Raw genomic sequence first — 21,426 nt, 5'->3', positions numbered from 1 at the left:
ATAGACATATGTGTGCAGAAACCCACACAGATGTCTCTGAAATTGCCCCCGAAGTCTGGACTGATGTGAGAATGAAATCGTGTGGGTGCATTTGGGTGTGTGTTTGTTTTTTTGTTTTTTTCCTGGAACTGACTGCACTGGTGTGAACTCTGCCATTGGAAATCATACAACCTACTATACAAGTGTTTATGATGCAGAGAAAAAAGAAAAACACTTGCCTTCATGTGGTGTGAACTAACTGCTTGTATCTCTCTAGGGGATTTGGAAAAGCATATTTACTTAGCCGATATTCTGCTTGTGCAGACTGCTCCACTTCTAAACCAGTTCCTGCAGCCTCTTCTTCCCTATGCTCTGGGGGTCCAAGATCCTCTGACATCATCAAGACCAATAGAGGATCCATAGACCTGACTTTGATGTGAGGATGCCAAGGAACAGTGCACTGCCAAAGCTAAAAGGGCATAGAATGCATTAAGGTAAAAATCTTTAAGGCCCCTTTCACACGGGTTTTCCGATCAGGTCCAACTGTCAGTTTTTCAGGCGGACCTGATCGGAGCTGCCATTCAATCCTATGGAGTGGCTGATGTCAGTGGCAACATGTTAGCTGACATCTGCTGCTATCTGATCCTGTCCGCCAAATCCAGACGGATGACCTCATTTTCGATCCGTCTGTAGGATCAGATGAAAATGGACAGGCGGTCCATTTTCATCCCATAGATGAGAGCAGGGCTCTGATAAGTCCGTAGACATGGACTTGTCATCCGCCTTCTCAGTGGATTGATCCCCCACTGAGCAAGCAGACAAGACCATGTGAAAGGACTAGAGCTACATGATTAATCGTTGAGAATCAAAATCGCGATCGTGAAAGGGGCCTTAAATTTTTTTTACCTTTTTTTAATGCATTCTATGCAAGGAGTGACAAGAACCTGAGAGAAGGATCGGGGCTGCTCACAAACCACTGCACAGATCAGATACATTTTTGATAGGTTTGTTATTTTAACAGAAAAAGGTCACACGTTTAATATCAGTTAGCCCTGGTTCACACTGGTGCGTTTTGACATGTCAAATCGGTGGCATTTGCCAGCAATGGCACCGTCCTAATCGGTGCGATGCTGCACCGATTTAAAAAAGTAGTTTGTGTACTACTTTTTGCGCTTTCGGCCTGCGGTTTACATTGACATCTGTGCAGAAACTTGCACAGATGTCTCTGTAATCGTGACCGAAATCGGGACTGATAAGCGGGAGTGAAATCATGTGAGTTCAGCTGAATTCACATGGCTTCATTCCCGCAGCCCAGTGTGAACCTGGGCTTACTCCCGGAAACCTGAAAATTGTCCACACTTCAATTTTTTATTTGTTTTACTCTTTTAGCTTTGGCAGTGCACTGTTCCTTGGAATCCTCACATTGACGTCAGGTCTATGGATCCTCTATTGGTCTTGATGATGTCAGAGGATCTTGGACCCCCAGAACATAGGGAAGAAGAGGCTGAAGTAAATGATCTAGCTGTGGAGTCTGCACAAATGGAAGCTCCGCTAAGTAAATCTGCTTTTCCAAATCCCCAAGAGAGATGCAAGCAGATAGGGCCGGTTCACACCACGTGAAGTCCAGTGTTTTTTTTTTTTTTTTCTCCAACATAAACGCTTGTATAGTAGATTGTATGATTTCCAATGGCATAGTTTACACCCGTGCAGCCAGTTCCAGGGAAAAAAGTATAACTTGTTGAATTTCTACACTGAACTGTACTGAAACACTGTAAAATGCATACAAATGGACTTGATCGCATAGGTCCCAATTTTAAAATTAAGAAAAGAGGGGGTGGAAATACGCTCAAAAGCTTTAAAAACGCACTGTCAAAACCAGGTAACAGTTAGTGGTAAATGGAGGCGAGGGATTAGAACATCTGTCCATTATTTTTTTATTTTTTTTTTCCTCTGGATGTCCAGGGAGATTCAGCTTCTCTTTGTCCTTTTTTACATTATCAAGGAAAGAAAGAAAATTCCAAATTTTTGTTGTCCCCAGAAAAGTGGAAATCTTCCAATGAGGACGCTAGTTTTGGTGACATGGTGGTTCCCAAGGAATTCTCTTCACTTGTAGGGATTTCCTTTTTGGCTATGGGACAATCTTCACAATGGGACACAGAAGCCGAGCAAAAAATCTGACAGGGATTATAACCTTCCCTTACTTTATCTAAAATGGCAGGGGGACTTTTACTTATAGTTCTACTTTAAATCCCCTTGCATGCCTTTTGTTTCAGAAATACACAAAGATCAGGCTATTTGTCAGGTACACACTAGGCCCACACATTCCACCCAGATCACATTCCATTCATAGAAGCTGTAGCACCGGCTTTTATGAATGGAGGAGATGGGTGGGCGTAGTCAGTCACTCTTGTTGAGCCCCTACCACAGATCTATTAACCATTTGTGGTCACCCCCTTCCTGACAGGCCAATTTCTCTTCTGTTCATGGACGGACACAGCAGCAATTGACCTTAGGGTATTATCCTCCCTTTTAGGAGATTGATTAGGCAGAAAAACAGCATGTTAAGTGTTAAACCCTCCACACAGCACAGTACCTCCCAGGGGGCGGTTCCCCCCTGGTACATCCCCCATTCTCTGTTCTGCAGCCTCAGTTTTTTTTTTTCTGCCTAGCAAGGAGATGACATGGCTCCTCTGGGCCCATGTGCTCTGAGGTTTTTTGCAATTTTTCTTGCTTTTCTTTTTTGTCTTTCCTGCATTTTTGGATCCTGAGATCTACAATCAACTGCCGACTGGGTGACAGGCTGGATCCTCGATCCTTGTAGTCCCCCCAAGTTCGGCCATTGAGCGCGTGCCGGCCTTTAGCTACGCGCTGGGCCGTCCGCGACATACCCTGTTGCTCCAGGGGTGGCCGGTGAGCTTGTACGCTCCAGGGCAGACATATGACCGGGCTCTATGTCCGGCTTCGGTGCCGAGGGTTTTCACCAAGGTGCTCGCTCCTATTCTGGTCCTGCTGAGGCAGCACGGGATCGCGATTTTTCAGCTTTCAATGACAATTACACAGTCATACAACACTGTACCCATATGACATTTTTGTAATTTTTTTTTTCACACAAATAGAGCTTTCTTTGGTGGTATTAAATCACCACTGTCTTTTGCTTGAAAACAAAAAAAAAATGTTTTTCTTATTTTAAATTTTGCAGATAATGTTTCTTTACTGATGGGCACTAAGGGGACTTATGTCCCTCTAACAGAAGCTGGTTAACGGCTTTCTTTTCTTCACATTAACAGCATAGGGGGGGGGAGCAGATTACTGGCTTTTGTTTACTTCTGTCATTGGCTTACAGCTGATCACTGGGATTGACCCTTTATCCTGATCTGTGATCAGCAGAGTACTTGGGACTCGGCGATCACCGAGCACACACTCGGGCAGCGGGAGGATGTCCATGTACGCCCTCTCGGCAAAGAGAACCTGCACTGTAGCCACCTTTAACTGTAGCTTGGACACCAAGTGGTTAAATCGGGTGTGGGGGGGAGGGGGTGCTTGTTTTTATAAACCCCTTAAGACAATACAGTATCTCTACAAGTGAGTACACCCCCTCACATGTTTGTAAATATTTTCTTTTTCTTGTGAGGACACTGAAGAAATGACACTTTGCTAAATGTAGTAGTGAGTAGTTGGTGTACAGCTGGTATAACAGTGTAAATTTGCTGTCCCCCTCCAAAATAACTCAACGCACAGCCATTAATGTCTTAACCGCTGGCAACAAAAGTACACCCCCTATTTGAAAATGTCCAAATTGGGCACAAAGTGTCAATATTTTGTGTGGCCACCATTATTTTCCAGCACTGCCTTAACCCTCTTGGGCATGAAGTTCACCAGAGCTTCACAGGTTGCAACTGGAGTCCTCTTCCACTCCTCCATTATGACATCACGGAGCTGGTGGATGTTGGAGACCTTGTGCTGCTTCACCTTCCATTTGAGGCTACCCCACAGATGTTCAATAGTGTTTAAGTCTGGAGACATGCTTGACCAGTCCATCACCTTTACCCTCAGCTTCTTTAGCAAGGCAGTGGTTGTCTTGGAGGTGTGTTTGAGATTGTTCTGTTAGATTACTGTCCTGTGGCCCAGTCTCCGAAGGGAAGGGATCATGCTCTGCTTCAGTATGTCACAGTACATGTTGGCATTCATGGTTCCGTCAATGATCTGTATCTCCCCAGTGCTGACATCACTCATGCAGCCCCAGACCATGACACTCCCACCACCATGCTTGACTGTGTGTGCAAGAAACACTTGTCTTTGTATCCCTTACCTGGTTGCTGCCACACACAAGCTTGACACACCATCTGAACCAAAAGTTTATTTTGGTCTCATCAGACCACAGGACATGGTTCCAGTAATCCATGTCCTTTGTCTGCTTGCCAACAATTTTGTGGGTTTTCTGGAGCATCATCTTCAGAATAGGCTCCCTTCTGGGATAACAGCCATGCAGACTAATTTGGGGGGTGTACTCACTTTCGTTGCCAGTGGTTTACACATTAATGGCTGTGTGAGTTATTTGGAGGGGACAGCAAATTTACACTGTTAAACCAGCTGTACACTCACTACTTTACATTGTAGCAAAGTGTAATTTATTTAGTGTTGTGGCATGAAAAGATATATTAAAATATTTTCAAAAATGTGAGGGGTGTACTCAGTTTTTTGAGATACTGTATGCATAATGTGCTAGTACGCATTGCATACTAGCAGATTATGAGCACATTATGAAATACTTGCCTTAGAACAAAGCAATCCAGTGTAGCGCTGTCACCACTGACAGGGCTTCCATCTTCACCCGGGTCTTCTGGGTTCGTGTTTTCCGGCAGTCTGATTTACCACGCCGCAGTGGCATCGCTCCTGCACATGTGCAGGAGTCACGAACCATGGGACAGGAATGCCATCCCTGTAGAGTGCATGCGCTGGTGTCGTCACTGGCTGCATGCAGTGTGAATATCTCCTAAACCTTGTAGGTTTAGAAGATTGTCACTGTATGTACAAGTAGGTCTTATTTTCTAATACACATCACACTAATGTCTAAGCTTGCAAAAAATAAATAAATCGGCACACAGCATTCAATCTACACAGTTTATTTATCTCTAATTTAGTAGCATCACTATGTGGTCTTTTACATCAGTAGCAGTACTATAATAAAAATAGCAGGCATATAAGCTATCGTCTATGCTTTGTTTATCAGAGGTCCACATTACTGTGCCCTTCAGTTGCTGTGAAGTAGCAATTTCATTAGTCTAAAGACTTGAAAGGCAGCTCCTTTGTGTTGTCACAAAAGCAGGTCACAGGACTTGGGAACGGGTTGCTAAGGGAAACAAGAGTGGGAACAGACCTAGAGCCGAACAATAGTAAAAGTTCTAATTGAAAATCACCCTTTTGTGACGTTGGTTTCATGGTCATAAATGATCAGAACTAGATAATGGTGTTCCTCCTTGGAAGGAAGGAGATTTGTGCCAATGTGATATTTAATGGTCTCATGTGAGACATAATAGATGGCAGTGTAGATGGTTCTTGGTAATGGTGTGTCAAATTACAGGTTAAAGGGTCACTAAAGGAATTTTCCCCTAATCGTCTTTCAGGACAGCCACCTGAGAGACCTTGGCTCCTCCCCTCTGTTGGAAACACCGCGCCAGCCCATAAATTTCCTCCTCCCCTGCTGGTCCTCAGTTATTTGTGTTTCCTCCAGAGGGGAGACACCATAGGAACAAGCCAGGAGAGCCAAGGGAGGCTCAGGCAAAGACAGTCCTGAAAAGGAGCAGGGGCTCTCTGGACAAAAAGAGACAGGTACTAACCTGAAAGACAGCCACCCTCACATCCCTGAGCGCAGGTGTAAGTCGGGGGGGCTCCGGTTTTTGTATGCACCGAGTGCGGTGTGAGGAGGTACAGCCAGCGTCCTAGACCAGCGTGTGTGGCTGCCGGAGGAATGGGGATTCCAGACGCGCAAGCCACGCTGTGTACTAGGACCGCTCGGAGCCGATGGCGGGTGACGTCATTCAGGCACGGGGGCGGGTACTTCCGGGTTCGCGGCTTCCGGTTCCGGGCGCGAAACTCAAAAACGGAGCCAGGCAATGGCTGGAGGGAGCTGCATAACGCTGTAGAGACAGCACACGCGGCGCTGGTGACACAGACATGTCGGAAGCAGAGGGGAAAGATGTTGCTCCAGCAGAGACCAGCTCCAGCCACAGCAAGGTAAGGGGAACCTAGGGTGGATTTCCCCTCTCCTAAAAAATAGCCTACCATCCCTCTACACCCCCCAGGGTAATAGGGAGGGGGAGGTGGGTTAACCCCTCAGTGTCAGAGGGGGATTCATAGGGCCCCTAGTGTGGTAAGCCCATATGAAGACACTGCGCACCTGCCGTGAGCAGGGGGAAGGCTACGGTACTAATCATGGGGTATATATTTTCGCTTGTGTCTTTCAGAAAACTGACAAAGACAAGAATACCCACAGTACAAAGAAAAGATGTCCATCCTGTAAAGTCACACTTAGGGAGTCATGGAAAAAGGCTATTTGTAGCGACTGTATTGATAAGTTAGTACAAAAGCACACTGCGGAACAAAGTGATTTGGCATCAGTGAAAGAACTTTCTAATACCTTTGGGTCATTCAAAACATTTTTTGAAAACTTCCAGATCCCGCAGCTTCAGTCAGCTCCTCCTGTACAGGCAATAACATTAGTCCCAGGAGTAAGACCTTCCACTAGTGCAGGCCCTTCAAGAGTTCCTAGTGAGGAGCTAGAAGAGGAACCTGACAGCGCAGTGTCCGGTTCACAGGAATCAGAGGAGGAGGCTCGGGAAGGTGATTCCAGGAAGCCCTCCCGCTACAAGCTCTCCTTGGAGGATGTAGACCACTTATTGGAAGCTATTTATGCCACTCTGGGTATTCAAACAGAGAAAAAACCATTATCATTGCATGACCAAATGTATGAGGGTTTAGGCGACCAGGAAAGTAAAAATTTCCCAGTCCATGATGTCTTGATCGAAGCAATTAAAAAAGAATGGCAGGAACCAGAAAGGAAACCATTCTTTTCCAAAGCTTTGAAAAGACGATTCCCATTTTCGGATGACCCATCCTCAATTTGGAATAAGACACCAAAGCTGGATGCTGCCTTTTCTCAAGTTTCAAGGCACACAGACCTAGCTTTTGAGGACATGGGCATTCTATCCGAACCAATGGATAAGAAAATGGATGCATTACTAAAAAAGTCCTGGGACTCCACGCTGGGTAGTTTAAAACCAGCAATGGCAGTCACCGTGGTAGCCAGGAACATGGAATTTTGGCTGAACCAGATTCAGGAACACATTGAGGAGGAGACGGCAAAAGACCAAATCCTAGCCTCATTTCCCACATTGTTGAGAGGCATAGCTTATATTGCAGACGCTTCAGCTGAACTGGTACGGATGGCAGCTAGATCGTCTGCATTAGCTAACTCAACCAGGAGGGCCTTATGGTTAAAGACGTGGCAGGGGGACTGCGCGTCTAAAACCAAATTATGCGGCATCCCATTCACAGGGGACCTGCTCTTTGGGCCGGGATTAGAAAAAGTGCTGGACCGTACAGCGGACAAGAAAAAAGCGTTTCCGCTGAAACGCAAAGCACCCTGGAGTCAGCCACAGCAGACCAAAAAGAAGCAGAACAAATTTAATTGGGTACCTAAGGGCCCCCGCTTCACACCCAAGGTAGACAATCAGAAAAGACCCTGGGCCCAGAGAGGGAAAGGCAAAGCAGGAGCTATTTTTCGTGCTCCTGAACAAGCCTATGATAAGAAATGACAGATTGCTCACAGTGGGAGGAAGACTGGGGGACTTCCTCCCTCAGTGGGAAAAGGTGACTTTCAATCGATTCATATTGAGGATCATAAAGGAAGGTTATCATCTAGAATTCTCCAGAACACCCCCAAAAAAGTTTTATTTAACAAAACTTCCGAAGGACAGAAGAAAGGCCGAAGGGTTAATGAGAGCCCTGGAGGATCTCAAGAAACAAGAGGTAGTAGTGGAGGTCCCCAAAAAAGAAAGGGGACTTGGGTTCTACTCCCACATTTTTGGAGTACTAAAACCCACGGGGAAGGTCAGACCAATCTTAAACCTAAAACCCCTCAACCTATCCATAACCTACAAGAGGTTCAGAATGGACTCAATTTACTCAGTGAAAGCCCTACTACCTCCAAACTGTTTCCTGGTCTCCTTAGATCTAAAGGACGCCTACTTACACGTTCCAATACACAGGGACCACCAACAGTTCCTGAGATTGGCGATAGAGACGGGAAACAGAACCTTACATTTACAATTCCAGGCCTTACCCTTCGGCCTCTCTTCCTCACCCAGAATCTTCACCAAGATTCTGGCGGAAGCCCTGGCACCCTTGCGAGTCCAAGGCATTTCCATCATTGCATATCTGGACGATCTGCTGCTGTTCGCAGAAACCCCAGAGAGGTTGCAAAAGAACCTCGAGACCACACAGATCTTTTTGAAAGATCTAGGGTGGTTAATAAATGTGGAAAAATCAAATCTAAAGCCCACACAACAGATAACATACTTGGGGTACGTGATAGACTCTGTACAGCAAAGGATTTTTCTACCCAAAGAAAAGATAGAAAAGATCCAAAAAGAAACAAAGGCAATTCAGGTGAATTCACCATGTACCATCAGACAGATCATGTCAACACTGGGGCTGCTAACATCGGCAATCCCAGCTGTTCAATGGGCAGCCTTACATTTCCGACCACTGCAAATGTTCCTTCTAGAGGTTTGGGACCACAGGCAGGAGTCCTTAGACACCCAGGTTCGAATACCGACACAGGTAAAAAGAACCCTTTGGTGGTGGAGGACGGTGGAAAACTTGACCATAGGTCGGCTGTGGACACTTCCCATTTCCCAAATCCTTACCACGGACGCAAGTGGGATAGGATGGGGAGCACATCTAGGCTCCCAAGTAACCCAAGGGATTTGGAAAGGGGAAGAGAGGAGGAGATCCTCCAATTGGAAAGAGTTGAAGGCAGTGGGGCTTGCACTTCAATTCTTCCAGGGACAACTGAAGGGACATCATGTTCAAATAAGATCCGACAACGCTTCAGTTATTGCCTACGTAAACAAGCAGGGTGGAACAAGGAGCGGAACCCTGTGGGCATTAGCGAAATAAATCCTGACATGGGGAGAAAGGAATATTCTCTCGCTATCAGCAATCCACCTAAAAGGGGATTTAAACACAGTAGCGGATTTCCTCAGCTGAAGGAAAGCGACTGGGAACTAAATCAGGAGGTGTTCAGGCAGATCACACTAAAATGGGGAACACCTCAAGTGGATTTATTCGCATCCAAGAAGAACAAAAAGGTCAAGACCTTCTTCTCACTAAACAGAGGACGGAGCAATAGGAGTGGATGCTTTAGCACAAAGGTGGACTTTCAGGACATGTTATGCCTTTCCTCCACCCGTATTAATTCCACAAGTGTTACGAAAACTGCGTGCAGAGAACACCAACCTGATTCTCATAGCACCTCACTGGCCCAGGAGACCATGGTTCTCTTTACTGAAAGAGCTAGCTATAGAACCCCCCTGGTTGTTGCCAGTCCAGGAGGATCTACTCTCCCAAGGCCCAGTATACTGCCCCCAAGTGGAAAAGTGGAACTTGGCCGCGTGGTTTCTGAGGAGCAACTGCTGAAAGCAAAAGGTTTCTCAAACCACTTAATTGCGACTCTACTGAAAAGTAGAAAGTTAGAGACACGCAAAATTTATGAAAAGGTATGGAAGTGCTTTGGCAAATGGTGCACAGAAAACTCCTTTAATACACAGAGTTCAGTGGCCGTCCTAGAGTTTTTACAAAAGGGAGTAGAAAAAGGACTAAGCCTTAGTACGCTAAAAGGTCAAGTATCCGCACTGTCAGTGTTCCTAGAGGAAAGGCTAGCATCTGACCCATGGATAGTCAGATTCTTCAGATCCTTGAGCCGACAGAGACCTATTCAAACCTCGGTCTTCCCGAAATGGGACCTGTCCTTGGTACTACAAGCTTTGACAGCCAAACCTTTTGAGCCTTTGGAAGATTGCAATCTAAAGACGCTGACACTAAAAGCAGTCTTTTTGGTGGCAATCACCACTGCAAGACGGGTCTGTGAGTTAGAGGCCCTATCGATCAGACCCCCCTTTTTTCAGATCTTCACAGATCGTATAATTTTTAGATTGGATCCGGGATTCCTGCCTAAAGTAATCTCAAGGTTCCATAGAGAACAAGAAATTATATTACCTTCATTTTGTCCGAACCCTTCCAGAGAACAGGAAGTGAAATTCCATAGCTTAGACGTCAGGAGATGCGTCTTGCATTATTTAGAAGTGACTAAAACTTTAAGGAAAACGGACTCTTTATTTATTTTGCATTCTGGAGCTAGACAAGGACATAGAGCTACCAGACGCACTATAGCTAGATGGTTAAAAGAAGCCATTGAAAAAGCTTACAGTTTAGGAGGCATACCGATCCCAGAGGGTATCAAAGCGCACTCCACAAGGTCTATGGCAGCCTCACAGGCAGAGAGAGCTGGAGCAACGCCGGAGCAGATCTGTAAAGCGGCGACATGGTCCAGTTTTGCCACCTTCGTAAGACACTATAGGGTGGATCTTTGGTCAGCTAAGGATCAGACCTTTGGACGTAAGGTCTTACAAGCTGTGGTCCCGCCCTAGGGTAAGTGCTCGGTTATCCTCTCAGGTGGCTGTCCTGAAAGACGATTAGGGGAAAAACGAAGTTACTTACTGGTAACGTTCTTTCCCGTAGTCTTTCAGGACAGCCGGGTAACCCACCCAAAGGTATGTATAAGATTTCCTTACAGGAATTGTGATATGGTTAACGATGTGTATCATGTTTTCTTGTGTCTCCCCAGCAACTGGAGGTGCTCTAAAAGAACTGAGGACCAGCAGGGGAGGAGGAAATTTATGGGCTGGCGCGGTGTTTCCAACAGAGGGGAGGAGCCAAGGTCTCTCAGGTGGCTGTCCTGAAAGACTACGGGAAAGAACGTTACCAGTAAGTAACTTCGTTTTTTTTTTTTTTTTTTAGCTAAATAGCTTCCTTTACCTTACTGCAGTCCTGGTTTCATGTCCTCATTGTTCGTTTTTGCTCTGATGTTGCTGTAATTCTTCTCTGTTCTGGACACTTCCTGGTTGTCTGTTTCCTGATCACCACAGTACTGGGAGCTTCTAGTTTCATTTTCCAAACCATCACTGCTCTATGGCTCTGTATAGCACAGGCAGGATAACCTGCAAAAACGAAACTAGAAACCACAGGTACATTATATGATTGGTTTTGATCTATTTTTAATCGTTTTTAAAAGTAATCGGTTAACCAATATGTCTCTATACCATGTAAACGGTCATTTCAGCAAACATTTTTTTTTCCTTTAAGTGTTTGTTGTTCATTGTAAAACACCCCTCGTGTTACATACCAGAGGCATGTCTGGTAAATAATATATACACTGCAGTTCCTGATGTCGGTATATGCTGTTTTATAAAGTGCTGGCACATATCTCATTGGTTAAAAAAAGTAAATATTATTGTCAATCTTTAAACTGTTCAAAGTGGGATTCCAGCAAAAAATGTCTTCTAGTTTTGATCGCATTTGATCTGGGTTAGAACCTCTGTCGGGTTCCTATTGCCATCTGCATCCCCACTGGAGAGATGTTTTCCTTCCTGCTTGTTCCAAAGAACATCATGAAGGCAGAAATTTCCTCAAATGAGACAATCCCACCTTTTGACAGTTTCTCCCTTTTTAGGAAATCTATTTTCTTCTATTTCAGGTAAAATGTTAGACTTCCTCTTTATTTTCTGCTCCAGTAACAACAATCCCCAGGATAGAACGGGAGTAAATCTTCCCAGCAGGGACACAGACAACCTTAGATGACGGCTATTCTGATTCTTGTCTCTTCTATTCCAAAAATCCAAAGTAGAAAAATATATATATATGTGTGTATGTGTGTATGTGTGTATGTGTGTATGTGTATGTATGTATGTATGTATATATATATATATATATATATATATATATATATATATATATATATATATATATATATATATATATATATATATATATATATATATATATATATATATATATATATATATATATATATATATATATATATATATATATATATATATATATATATATATATATATATATATATAATATTTTTTTTTTAATTTTTTTTTATTTTTCGCTCTACTATTTAACTGCCAGATTAAATTGGATCTATGGGGTAAATGACATTTAGGATGCAGTCTGTCAATATTAACCGTGCAGTTTTAGATTTTTTTGGGACGCCTGCTGACCAGTCTTGGAGGAAAGATGGTAAGAAAACTGATTGCTATTGCTCTCCCCACAATCGGCAACATTTTGCTTGGTATTTGCAAAGAGCACTGGCTTCTAGTACCAAGATCTGTGCCACGTTGTCAGCATTGGCATGTATTTGGAGTACAGAGAGACAAATCGTGCTTTAATTTTTCGTGTTATGTGCAGTTTGCTTGTGATATCTGTTCAGTCGTATCTGACTCTAAGCCAGACATGTGTCTGGTTCAGCAGGAACTGGATGCATTTTGATCCATCTATGCCTCTATGGGCATGCTGGTTGCACTGAAGTCAATTTATTGATCAACTTCAGTACATCCACCTTGCAGGTGTTTTTATTTTTATTTTTTATTTTTTTTATTTTATCGCTGTTGTCAGCATTGGTTGAATTCTGATAGTTGGAAACTCCTGCTTCAGTACTGCAGCGGGATGGCTGACTGCATTGTTGGCGGAATTTTTTTTATTTTTTTTTTTTTCGACCATGGGTTGAAGAAAAGAAAATTCAATGATGTATGAAGTGCCTTGGACCCCTTTCACACTGGGGCGTTTTGCAGGTGCTTTATCGTTGGAAAAGGTCTCTGCTAATGCCTGAAAGACTGCCCCCCATTTACTGCACTGTGACTTTTCACACTGGGGCGGTGCACTTGCGGGACGTTGCCAAAATTCCTGCCAGCAGCATCTTTGGGGTGAGTTGGGAGCACCAGATCTTTCCTCCAACACTTTCCATTTTCACAGGTTTGGGACCAGCATGCATCAACTTGGAATTCTCTGTTAAAGTGTTCTGACTTGAGGTAGAGATCATGATTTCATCTTCTGGCTTCTCTACTTCATACAATCAGAGCTTTGCATTCATTGATAGAATGCAAAGTGATCTCTACTACAGTGACTTCCAGCTTCTACAGGCAGGTCAGGTATGGCACATGCATAGATGCATGCATTGTTCCAAGCTGAACCAATCTAACTATACAAAATGGTCAGTACCCAAACTTCAGCTTTTAAAGTGTTACTAAATAGACAACTGTAAAAATAGTCAGTATGTTCAGTAAAGCATGCTTGTTGTACTCCGTGAGGAACCTTACCTAAGTAGTCAAAAAGGAGTAAAAAGGCTGCTTGATCCTGCCTTCTGGGATCCACCCCTTCCACTGACCCCTATCTATCTATCTATCTATCTATCTATCTATCTATCTATCTATCTATCTATCTATCTATCTATCTATCTATCTATCTATCTATCTATCTATCTATCTATCTATCTGTGTGTTACCAATTTCTCCAGCATCCCTCTTCAATATCTTTATTATGAAAACAGAGGTGTAAGCTGACTTGATGCTTTGCATCTACCTCCTGCAGACATGCAACACCGAGATACATGTTTGACATCTGTTTTGTAAGGCGTGATTATAACATCTTGCTGTGTCATTTAATCTATTATTAATCTTGCTTGTCATATTTGTATCATGCTTGCTACTGACTGTAACTCCCTGTCCAATTTGAGTTTGTTAGCGTTTTCTCTCCTTTGCATCTTAAAAGAAAAGGCTAGCAATTTTTTTTTTTTTTATCACAGAATAATTGTGCTTTGGCTTTATTTTAATAAAAACAAAATAATTTGTTTCTAGTAGATGACAGGTTATTGGCGTATTTTGCTATTTGCTAGAGCGTGCATAGTAGTTTTTAATAGCAGTTCTGTTTCTGTAGACATGTTTGTTCTTTGGTACAGTTTCACGTCCTCCCCTTTATTTTCTGTGTTCTATAATTTCTACATATTTAGGATATCCATTCATTATTTGTATTTGAAGATCTATTCTAATCCATCCTTGTGTTTGTTTTAAATGGCAATGGTATGTAGATGGCTATTGTAGTTTAAAGGATAAGAATCCGGAATGGAGGTTGTGAAACGTGATTCATATCCTACAACCTGTCTTTAAGATCTGTTTGTACCCAAGACATCTGAGTTGTAATTACAGTTCTGTGTGCTACCGAGCTTTGCCAAGACTTATAATATGAAGCATGTGTGTTTAGCACAGCAAATGAAAGGCAGATAAGTGCTGGAACATATACATATCAATGCTGCTTTTACTAGAGAATAGAAATGGTCTCGGATCAATGTTTTGCATTTTTAATAATTATGAACCAATAATAAGCTTTCTTCGGGTCATTAGACTGTGGTGCACATGTTATGCTAAGCTTTAAAAATTATTGATGTATTTAGTTTCTTCCCCATTTTTGTTTTTTGGAATTATTGTCCTGTACACATTTTTGCCTGACCTAGTTGCAATAAACATTTTCTGCTTTTGCTATGTGGTGATTCAGTAAAGTTCACAAACCCGGAATATTGCTGCACTCCTTGGCATCTTTATTGAAGCATTAAAATGACATCACAGGTATGACGGGAACATTAAAAGGTGACGCCTTCATAAGTAACCTCATTGAGTAAGCGCTGAATTTAGCGTGGAGTGTCACCTTTTAATGTTCTTGTGATGTCATTTTAATGCTTTAATAAAGATGCCAAGGAGTGCAGGATACTGAATCTCAGACAAGCTGTGCAGCACCCTGGGTTCCAGTTCTCAACATGTGAGTCACTCACCTAGAGTGGCATTACTTTGGCTTTTTTTTTTTTGTAATTCAGTTATTTTATTATCGTAGAAAGTACAGTCAACAAACACCACAAATAGCAGTAATGCATGTCAAAAATCAAACCGCATAAACATACATGGTCATAAAGTAAAATAAGAGAAAAAGCAAGCAGTCCGGCCCTGTACAGCGAGAAGATAAATGAGCAAAAGCTCAATGCCTAGGCAATAACTACTTTGGCTTTACTGATCCCTATGTGGTGATCTACTGAAGAAAATGCAAAGTACAGTTGCTTCCTGCAGACATGGTTAAGCTGGCCATAGATGGCGTGTCTTTGTTTCCTACAACCCATAGTTTCTCGATTCCCTGATCAACACATGCAGTGTCTCTCCCCTTCTTACAGAGTCATTGTGTTCTTCTCCTCGTGGGGGAACTTTTTTTTTTGTTTCCTAATGGCCACTAGCAGTAATTGCATGTAAAATCCAGCAGGCTGGTTGTACCAGAGTTGCTTGATCGATCACCTTGGTTACATTCAGCCTGCCCACACATGGTTTAAATCTCAGCTGGTTCCTGTTGAACCGGCTGAAATTCAAACTGTGAACGGCTGCTTTATCAATCAGTTTTTAGGCTTTAGACTTCCTACGTACACCAAAGTTCACAGAGCGTAGTTGGCACACCTTGCTTGCGCTCTACCTGCTGCTTTTACTAACCGTTCTCAGCTGTCAGACTTCTGGAGCTTGCTGAATAACTACAGCAGTCAGATTTTTCTGCTGCTGTCAGAAATTGTATCTTTTCATTAGTGTTTGTAAACACTTGGCCAATGGTCGGACACTGGGAGGTCACACTCCTTTTCCACGGGATCCTGTACTGAGTAGCACACACTTAGCGGGCACAGCAAGGAAGTGGACTGGAAATTGTGGGAACTTGACCTGCTTATCCCTTTTTCATGGACAATCTTCCTTCCACTAACTTGTTTTTGGGCAACAGACCTGCTCTGATGCAGCATTGTTTCTTACTCCTTTCTCAAGGATCCCTGTGTCAAAGGTACATTTTCTGCTGCCTTCACCATGGTGCTGGAACAATTGATGGACATCCACATTGACGTGGCAGCAGAGTAACCATAAATGGTCGAAGTCTGTTACCACAGGAGCTACCCCCCCTCACACACCTATGGTAAAAGCGGAGGAAGGGTTAGATGAAGTGAAGGATTCTGATATGGATTATTCCTCTGGGGAGGACATATTTTTTTAGGATTGCTTTCCTTTTGGCCAGTGCATCCATTTCTTTATTGGGGGCTTGCCAAGCCTTACTGGTCTAAGCTAAGCGAAAGAGCCTGAAGCTGTAGCTAGACAACACCCCAAACTCTTTCCCAAAGCATTGCACTTCTGTATGGGTGAGCTGAGAGCTTTTCTCCAGCAACTCTTCACTTGGGGCTTATGTTGGTCTACATGAGGTTTGTATTCCAGTTCAAATGCTGGTAGGCATAGCTTCTCCAATAAGCAGCTGGCACCAAATGCCTTTTTTGCAATGTATTGGGTACATTTTTAATTGATGCAACAATGTATGAAGAGCTTCTGGTGTCCCCACAAAAATTATTCAATATACAAAATTATCTTTAGTTACATGATTTTACCCCTAAGCCCCAGTTAAAGCCCAAGTGCAGTCAAAGTACCCCACACAATCGGCACCAGGGATATAACTTCGTCAGAAAGATGTGTTGCTTGTGCTGATACCTCTTCTGTTAGATTAAATCCTCCTCCATTGATCCCCCCCCCCCCCTGTTAACATTTTTTAGGTAGAGATATAGGATGGACCAACTTGGGTTAGACAAATGGGTATCGTATGGTGCTGAAATATTCAATGGTAGCCCTTTGTTTAGTGTGCCAGTCTCTCTTTGCAAATTGCTGTCTTTGGTTCCTGAAAATAACCCCCTGGCCATCATACTTTCTATTCCATATTTGACAGTTGTTGAAGTCACTCATTGAAGGACCATAACCGCAATAAGTGTGGGGTGTGTTTGGATTTTTTTTTTTTTTTTTCTGTCATGTAATGTCATTTTCAACTAGAGGTGGTAAATATTGCAACCTATGCTACATTTTTCTCATGAGGCAGTTAAAATTCTTTTTTGCTTTTAAATGTCCTTATTTCTTCTGATAAATGCTCACTTCCTGTTCTTCTGTCTGTAACTCAACATCGTAATGCAAGGCTTTCTTCCTGGTGTGGAGAAAGCCTCTTGAGGGGGGTGGGGCGAGCAGGAGTGTCAGGACGCCGACTAACACACACATCTCCTTTCTCTATCTGCAAAGTAGAGAGCGTCCTGACCCTCCTGCTCGCCCCAAGATCAGCCAACACCCCCCACTCCCCAATCTCCTGCGCTAATCTAGGTGACGGCAGGGACGGACAGCCTGCAAAGAGAATGTAGGGACGCTAGAGCCGCCCACACTCTTCTCTCATCCTTCCTTCCATCTCACGGTTCATCATCCTGTCACATTTTTGTTACCTCCCCATAGAGGCATTGTCTGGAACTGTTTGGTACCTGAGTGCTGACACCCTGCACACAGTAGTCCGGAGTGCCGGTATGTGAAGAATAAAACAAATTTAAGCTCTGCTCACAAAAGCCCAGGTGCCAGGATACATTTTCTAGTCGCCATGGCGCCTGGGATTTGTCCAGCCCTGCAGCGGCAATCTATTTGTCTTGTACATATAACTTCCACATCTGTAACAATGTTTTCTTTTGAAAAAACAACAGACTTAATAGCTGGATCACCAGGTGAAAAAAGAGGGAGCTAAAGCTTAAAAAAGAAATGCAACCATTACATCCAAGTATTGGCAAGCTGCAATGTAATGTTTTTGGATCAAATTCTGCTTTAATCTACACTGAAGGCTCTTCTGTTTTCTCTGTATAATAGTAAATGTCAATGGAACAGCGAACTTGTTTTCACATACTCTGTGCTTACCTTTTACAGGGTCACTGATTGAGCAATTGACGGCTGAGATGTATGAGTGTATGGTATGCTGTGAGATAATACGAGTTATGGCTCCAGTCTGGAGCTGTCAGAGCTGCTACCATGTGTTTCACCTGAACTGCATCAAAAAGTGGGCCAGATCTCCTGCATCACAAGCTGAAGGTCAGTATTTGGTTTTTATGATTGGATCCATGCCTCCTCTCCTATAATCATCTGGTTTGCTTGAACATGCTTTGTGTATTTTTGGCACACGTTTTGCAAAATTCAGTAGTCTGATAGCACCAAACTTCCCCTCTTCTTGGGGGGGATTTCTATTATTGAGGAAAGAAATGAAGTTGTGTACAATAACTTTGCCAACAATGACAATTGTCAAATGACAGCAAAATTAATGGAGGGGCAATACGGTACCAGGTATAGCCTGGTATATGTAGTAAAGAAAAAATGCTTGTAATCGTACATATAATGGAGAGGAAAGAGGTTGGGGGGGCATCATTCATAGGGAAAGATATGGAAAATGTAGTACTTGAAGGTGTAAAGTTATACCAGAGGGTGAATATTTTAGCAAACTTCATTAGTTGGACCTAGAGGCTCTATTCTTTCTAGGGAGGGCAGGTAATTCAGAGACTAAATGAAGCCCTTGGGTCTGACAGCCAGGATTGCCAGTGGTTATAATTGTCCAGCGTTGACTGTGCTTTAGCAAATGGGAATTCCTTTGAGGATATCGGTGGCGCTGCTTACGGTAGTTTATCTTGCATGGTTGATTCTGCTGTTTAGGGTCCTGAGGGCTTTAAAAACCAACATTCTTGTCCCCTGTTCTATTTCCCTCCCTGGAGGGGGCATTCGATCTACATTGTTCCCTGTTCCTATGCTGGCTTGCCATCTTAACACCTGTTTTTTTTTTTCTGGAAGTCCCTATGTCTCCAAGATATTTATTTTTTATCTTTATATTTTTTTTTTCTAAATCCTCTTTTTTTTTTTTTTCTGCATATATTTTTTGCAATATTTCCTGTTTAGCATACTCAATAGTTGCATTATGGGGCTCAATTTTCTCCCTACATTCCTTAAAAGGGTTGTAAAGGTACACATTTTTTAATTTTTTTCCCCCTAAATAGCTTCCTTTACCTTAGTACAGTCCTCCTTCACTTACCTCATCCTTCCATTTTGCTTTTAAATGTCCTTTCTTCTGAGAAATACTCGCTTCCTGTTCTTCTGTCTGTAACTCCACACAGTAATGCAAGGCTTTCTCCCTGGTGTGGAGAAAGCCTCTTGAGGGTGCGAGCAGGCAAGTCGGGACACTCTACTTTGCAGATAGAGAAATAAGCTGTGTGTTAGTGGGTGTCCTGACACTTCTGCTCGCCCCCTCCTCCCTCAAGAGGCTTTCTCCACACCAGGGAGAAATCCTCACTTCCTGTTCTTCTGTCTGTAACTACACACAGTAATACGAGGCTTTCTCCCTGGTGTGGAGAAAGCCTCTTGAGGGAGGAGGGGGCGAGCAGGAGTGTCGGAACGCCCACTAACACACAGCTCCTTTCTCTATCTGCAAAGTAGAGAGTGACCTGACTTGCCTGCTCGCCACCTCCCCCCTCAAGAGGCTTTCTCCACACCAGGGAGAAAGCTTCACATTACTGTGTGAAGTTACAGACAGAAGAACAGGAAGTGAGGATTTCTCAGAAGAAATAAGGACATTTAAAAGCAAAATCGAAGGATGAGTTAAGTGAAGGAGGACTGCACTAAGGTAAAGGAAGCTATTTAGGGATTTTTTTTTTCCTTTACTACCCCTTTTAAGGAGGAACTATATAATGTAGAGGGGGACTCTGGTGACCACCTTGTATCGGAGTCCACTGACTAAGTTCCCCATTTCACTGTAAGGGGGAATCCTGCAGACTCTGATGTTAAGGGGAATGCCAGGAGCTCTGATGTGGGAGGCATTCTGATGACCACAGACCACTTTCTGTAGAGTAAATACACTAAAGGGGGCTGTTACTATTATAGGGGGAAACTGATATATCGGTGCACCCTTAAAAAAATGTTGTATTCACACCCCATACTGGCCTGGCGGCACTGTCACTGACCTCCTCTCAGATGCACCGTGCAGTGCTCAGATGACTCCAGCTTGATGGCTCTGGTTTTATCCTATAGTCTCCTCTCCACAGTCCACACATGCCTTGATTCCTCCAGACTCCCCCCTCAAGCCTCGTACACACGACCGGTTTTCCCGGCAGGAAAACTGCCAGGAGAGCATTTGGCCAGGAATCCCGGCCGTGTGTATGCTCCCTAGCAGTTTTCCCGTCTGGAAAACAGCCGGAAATCCAGACGGGAAAATGGAGAAAACCGGTCGTCTGTATGCTTACCTGTCTATGGTAAACCCGCGCATGCTCGATACGACTTTGACGCATGCGCAGTAGCATACAACGATAGTCTGGGGTGTAGCAAGATGACGGCATCGAATGTGACGAGCGCCGGCTCGTCGTAGTCGATGTCACCGCGTTCTTGCCATTTTAAAAGAACGGCGGTTCTTTTGAATGGCTGGTCTGTATACATCCATCCATCCAGTGGTGCCGGCTCTTCTATGTACATTTGTGGTTTGTTTCTGGATGTGGGAGGGACATCCTGAGCTAGCACACCTGGACTAGGTGTGCCACTGTCCATCTCCTCATTTTGGCTTTTCTGTTCAGAGCGGTGTGATTTGTGTTTCACTAAAGGAAACTGAGCCTTGGTGTGGTTGCCTGTACTATGCTCCTTGTAAACTGTGACACTGGCAATTCCCCACCCCTGTGTCCAGCTCCCTCCTTCTGTGGTAGGCGTCACTCAAAACCCAGCACATCTATACTGTATATGTGCACCCTAGCATCAATTCTCCCGGGGTCCTGTGTGGATGTTATTTTTTTTTCTCTCTCTCTCTCATGAATTGGGATGTACAATGTATCCTTACTGATGAGAACACTGGGTGGCAACCTATTATTGGCACCTCCCATCCTGTATATGCCTACTGGCTACACAGGACCAGTGTCCTGCCCTGGAACTGATGTCACTAGCTTACAGTAACCACACCCACTGGCTGCTGTTAGACTCAAAAGGAAGTACAATTTAAGTCATGTAACCGCACTGGATAATGCAAAATAAAGGGAGAAAAATTGGGATTCAATATTTATTTTTCCATCATAAGGCTGAACGTGGCTCAAAAGGGGAGAATTTACGCGTTGAGGTGGTCTTGCACGTTAAAATAAAATGTATTTGCCCAATGTTTTGTGCATTCCTACCAGAGGAATCCACTCGTATAGGTGATGTAAATTGATTTGTATTGCTTGGTGCTTACCCTTTTTTGTAGTGGTTGCCTTAGCTACAGTACAAATATGTTTATATTCTGTTTAATAATTGCCCCTCCCAGAGAAATGTCAAAGCAAAAAACACTTTATGCAAATTCACAAGTTAAGCAAAGCACCAGCTAGCCTGAGTGTGAACAAAGAACTTTTTTTTTTGCCCCCCCCCCCCCCCCATCTTGCATTTATTACTCTTAAAATGATGTTGTTGTTATAGCAACTCG

The 21,426-nt window shown here is 43.5% G+C and overlaps 1 protein-coding gene across 2 annotated transcripts in view; it reads left to right on the top strand.

Moving 5' to 3' along the window:
- Positions 1–21,426, top strand: part of NFX1 (nuclear transcription factor, X-box binding 1) — a 179,897-nt gene that overhangs the window by 6,069 nt on the left and 152,402 nt on the right. For both annotated transcript variants that reach the window (XM_040353504.1, XM_040353503.1), the window contains exon 3: positions 17,883–18,044. In XM_040353504.1, the coding sequence (XP_040209438.1) occupies positions 17,883–18,044 (162 nt within the window). The remainder of the gene's footprint in view (positions 1–17,882; positions 18,045–21,426) is intronic.

The sequence above is a fragment of the Rana temporaria genome, chromosome 5 (assembly GCF_905171775.1).
Source record: "Rana temporaria chromosome 5, aRanTem1.1, whole genome shotgun sequence".
Taxonomy (NCBI): domain Eukaryota; kingdom Metazoa; phylum Chordata; class Amphibia; order Anura; family Ranidae; genus Rana; species Rana temporaria.
This window is presented reverse-complemented; position numbering and strand designations above follow the sequence as displayed.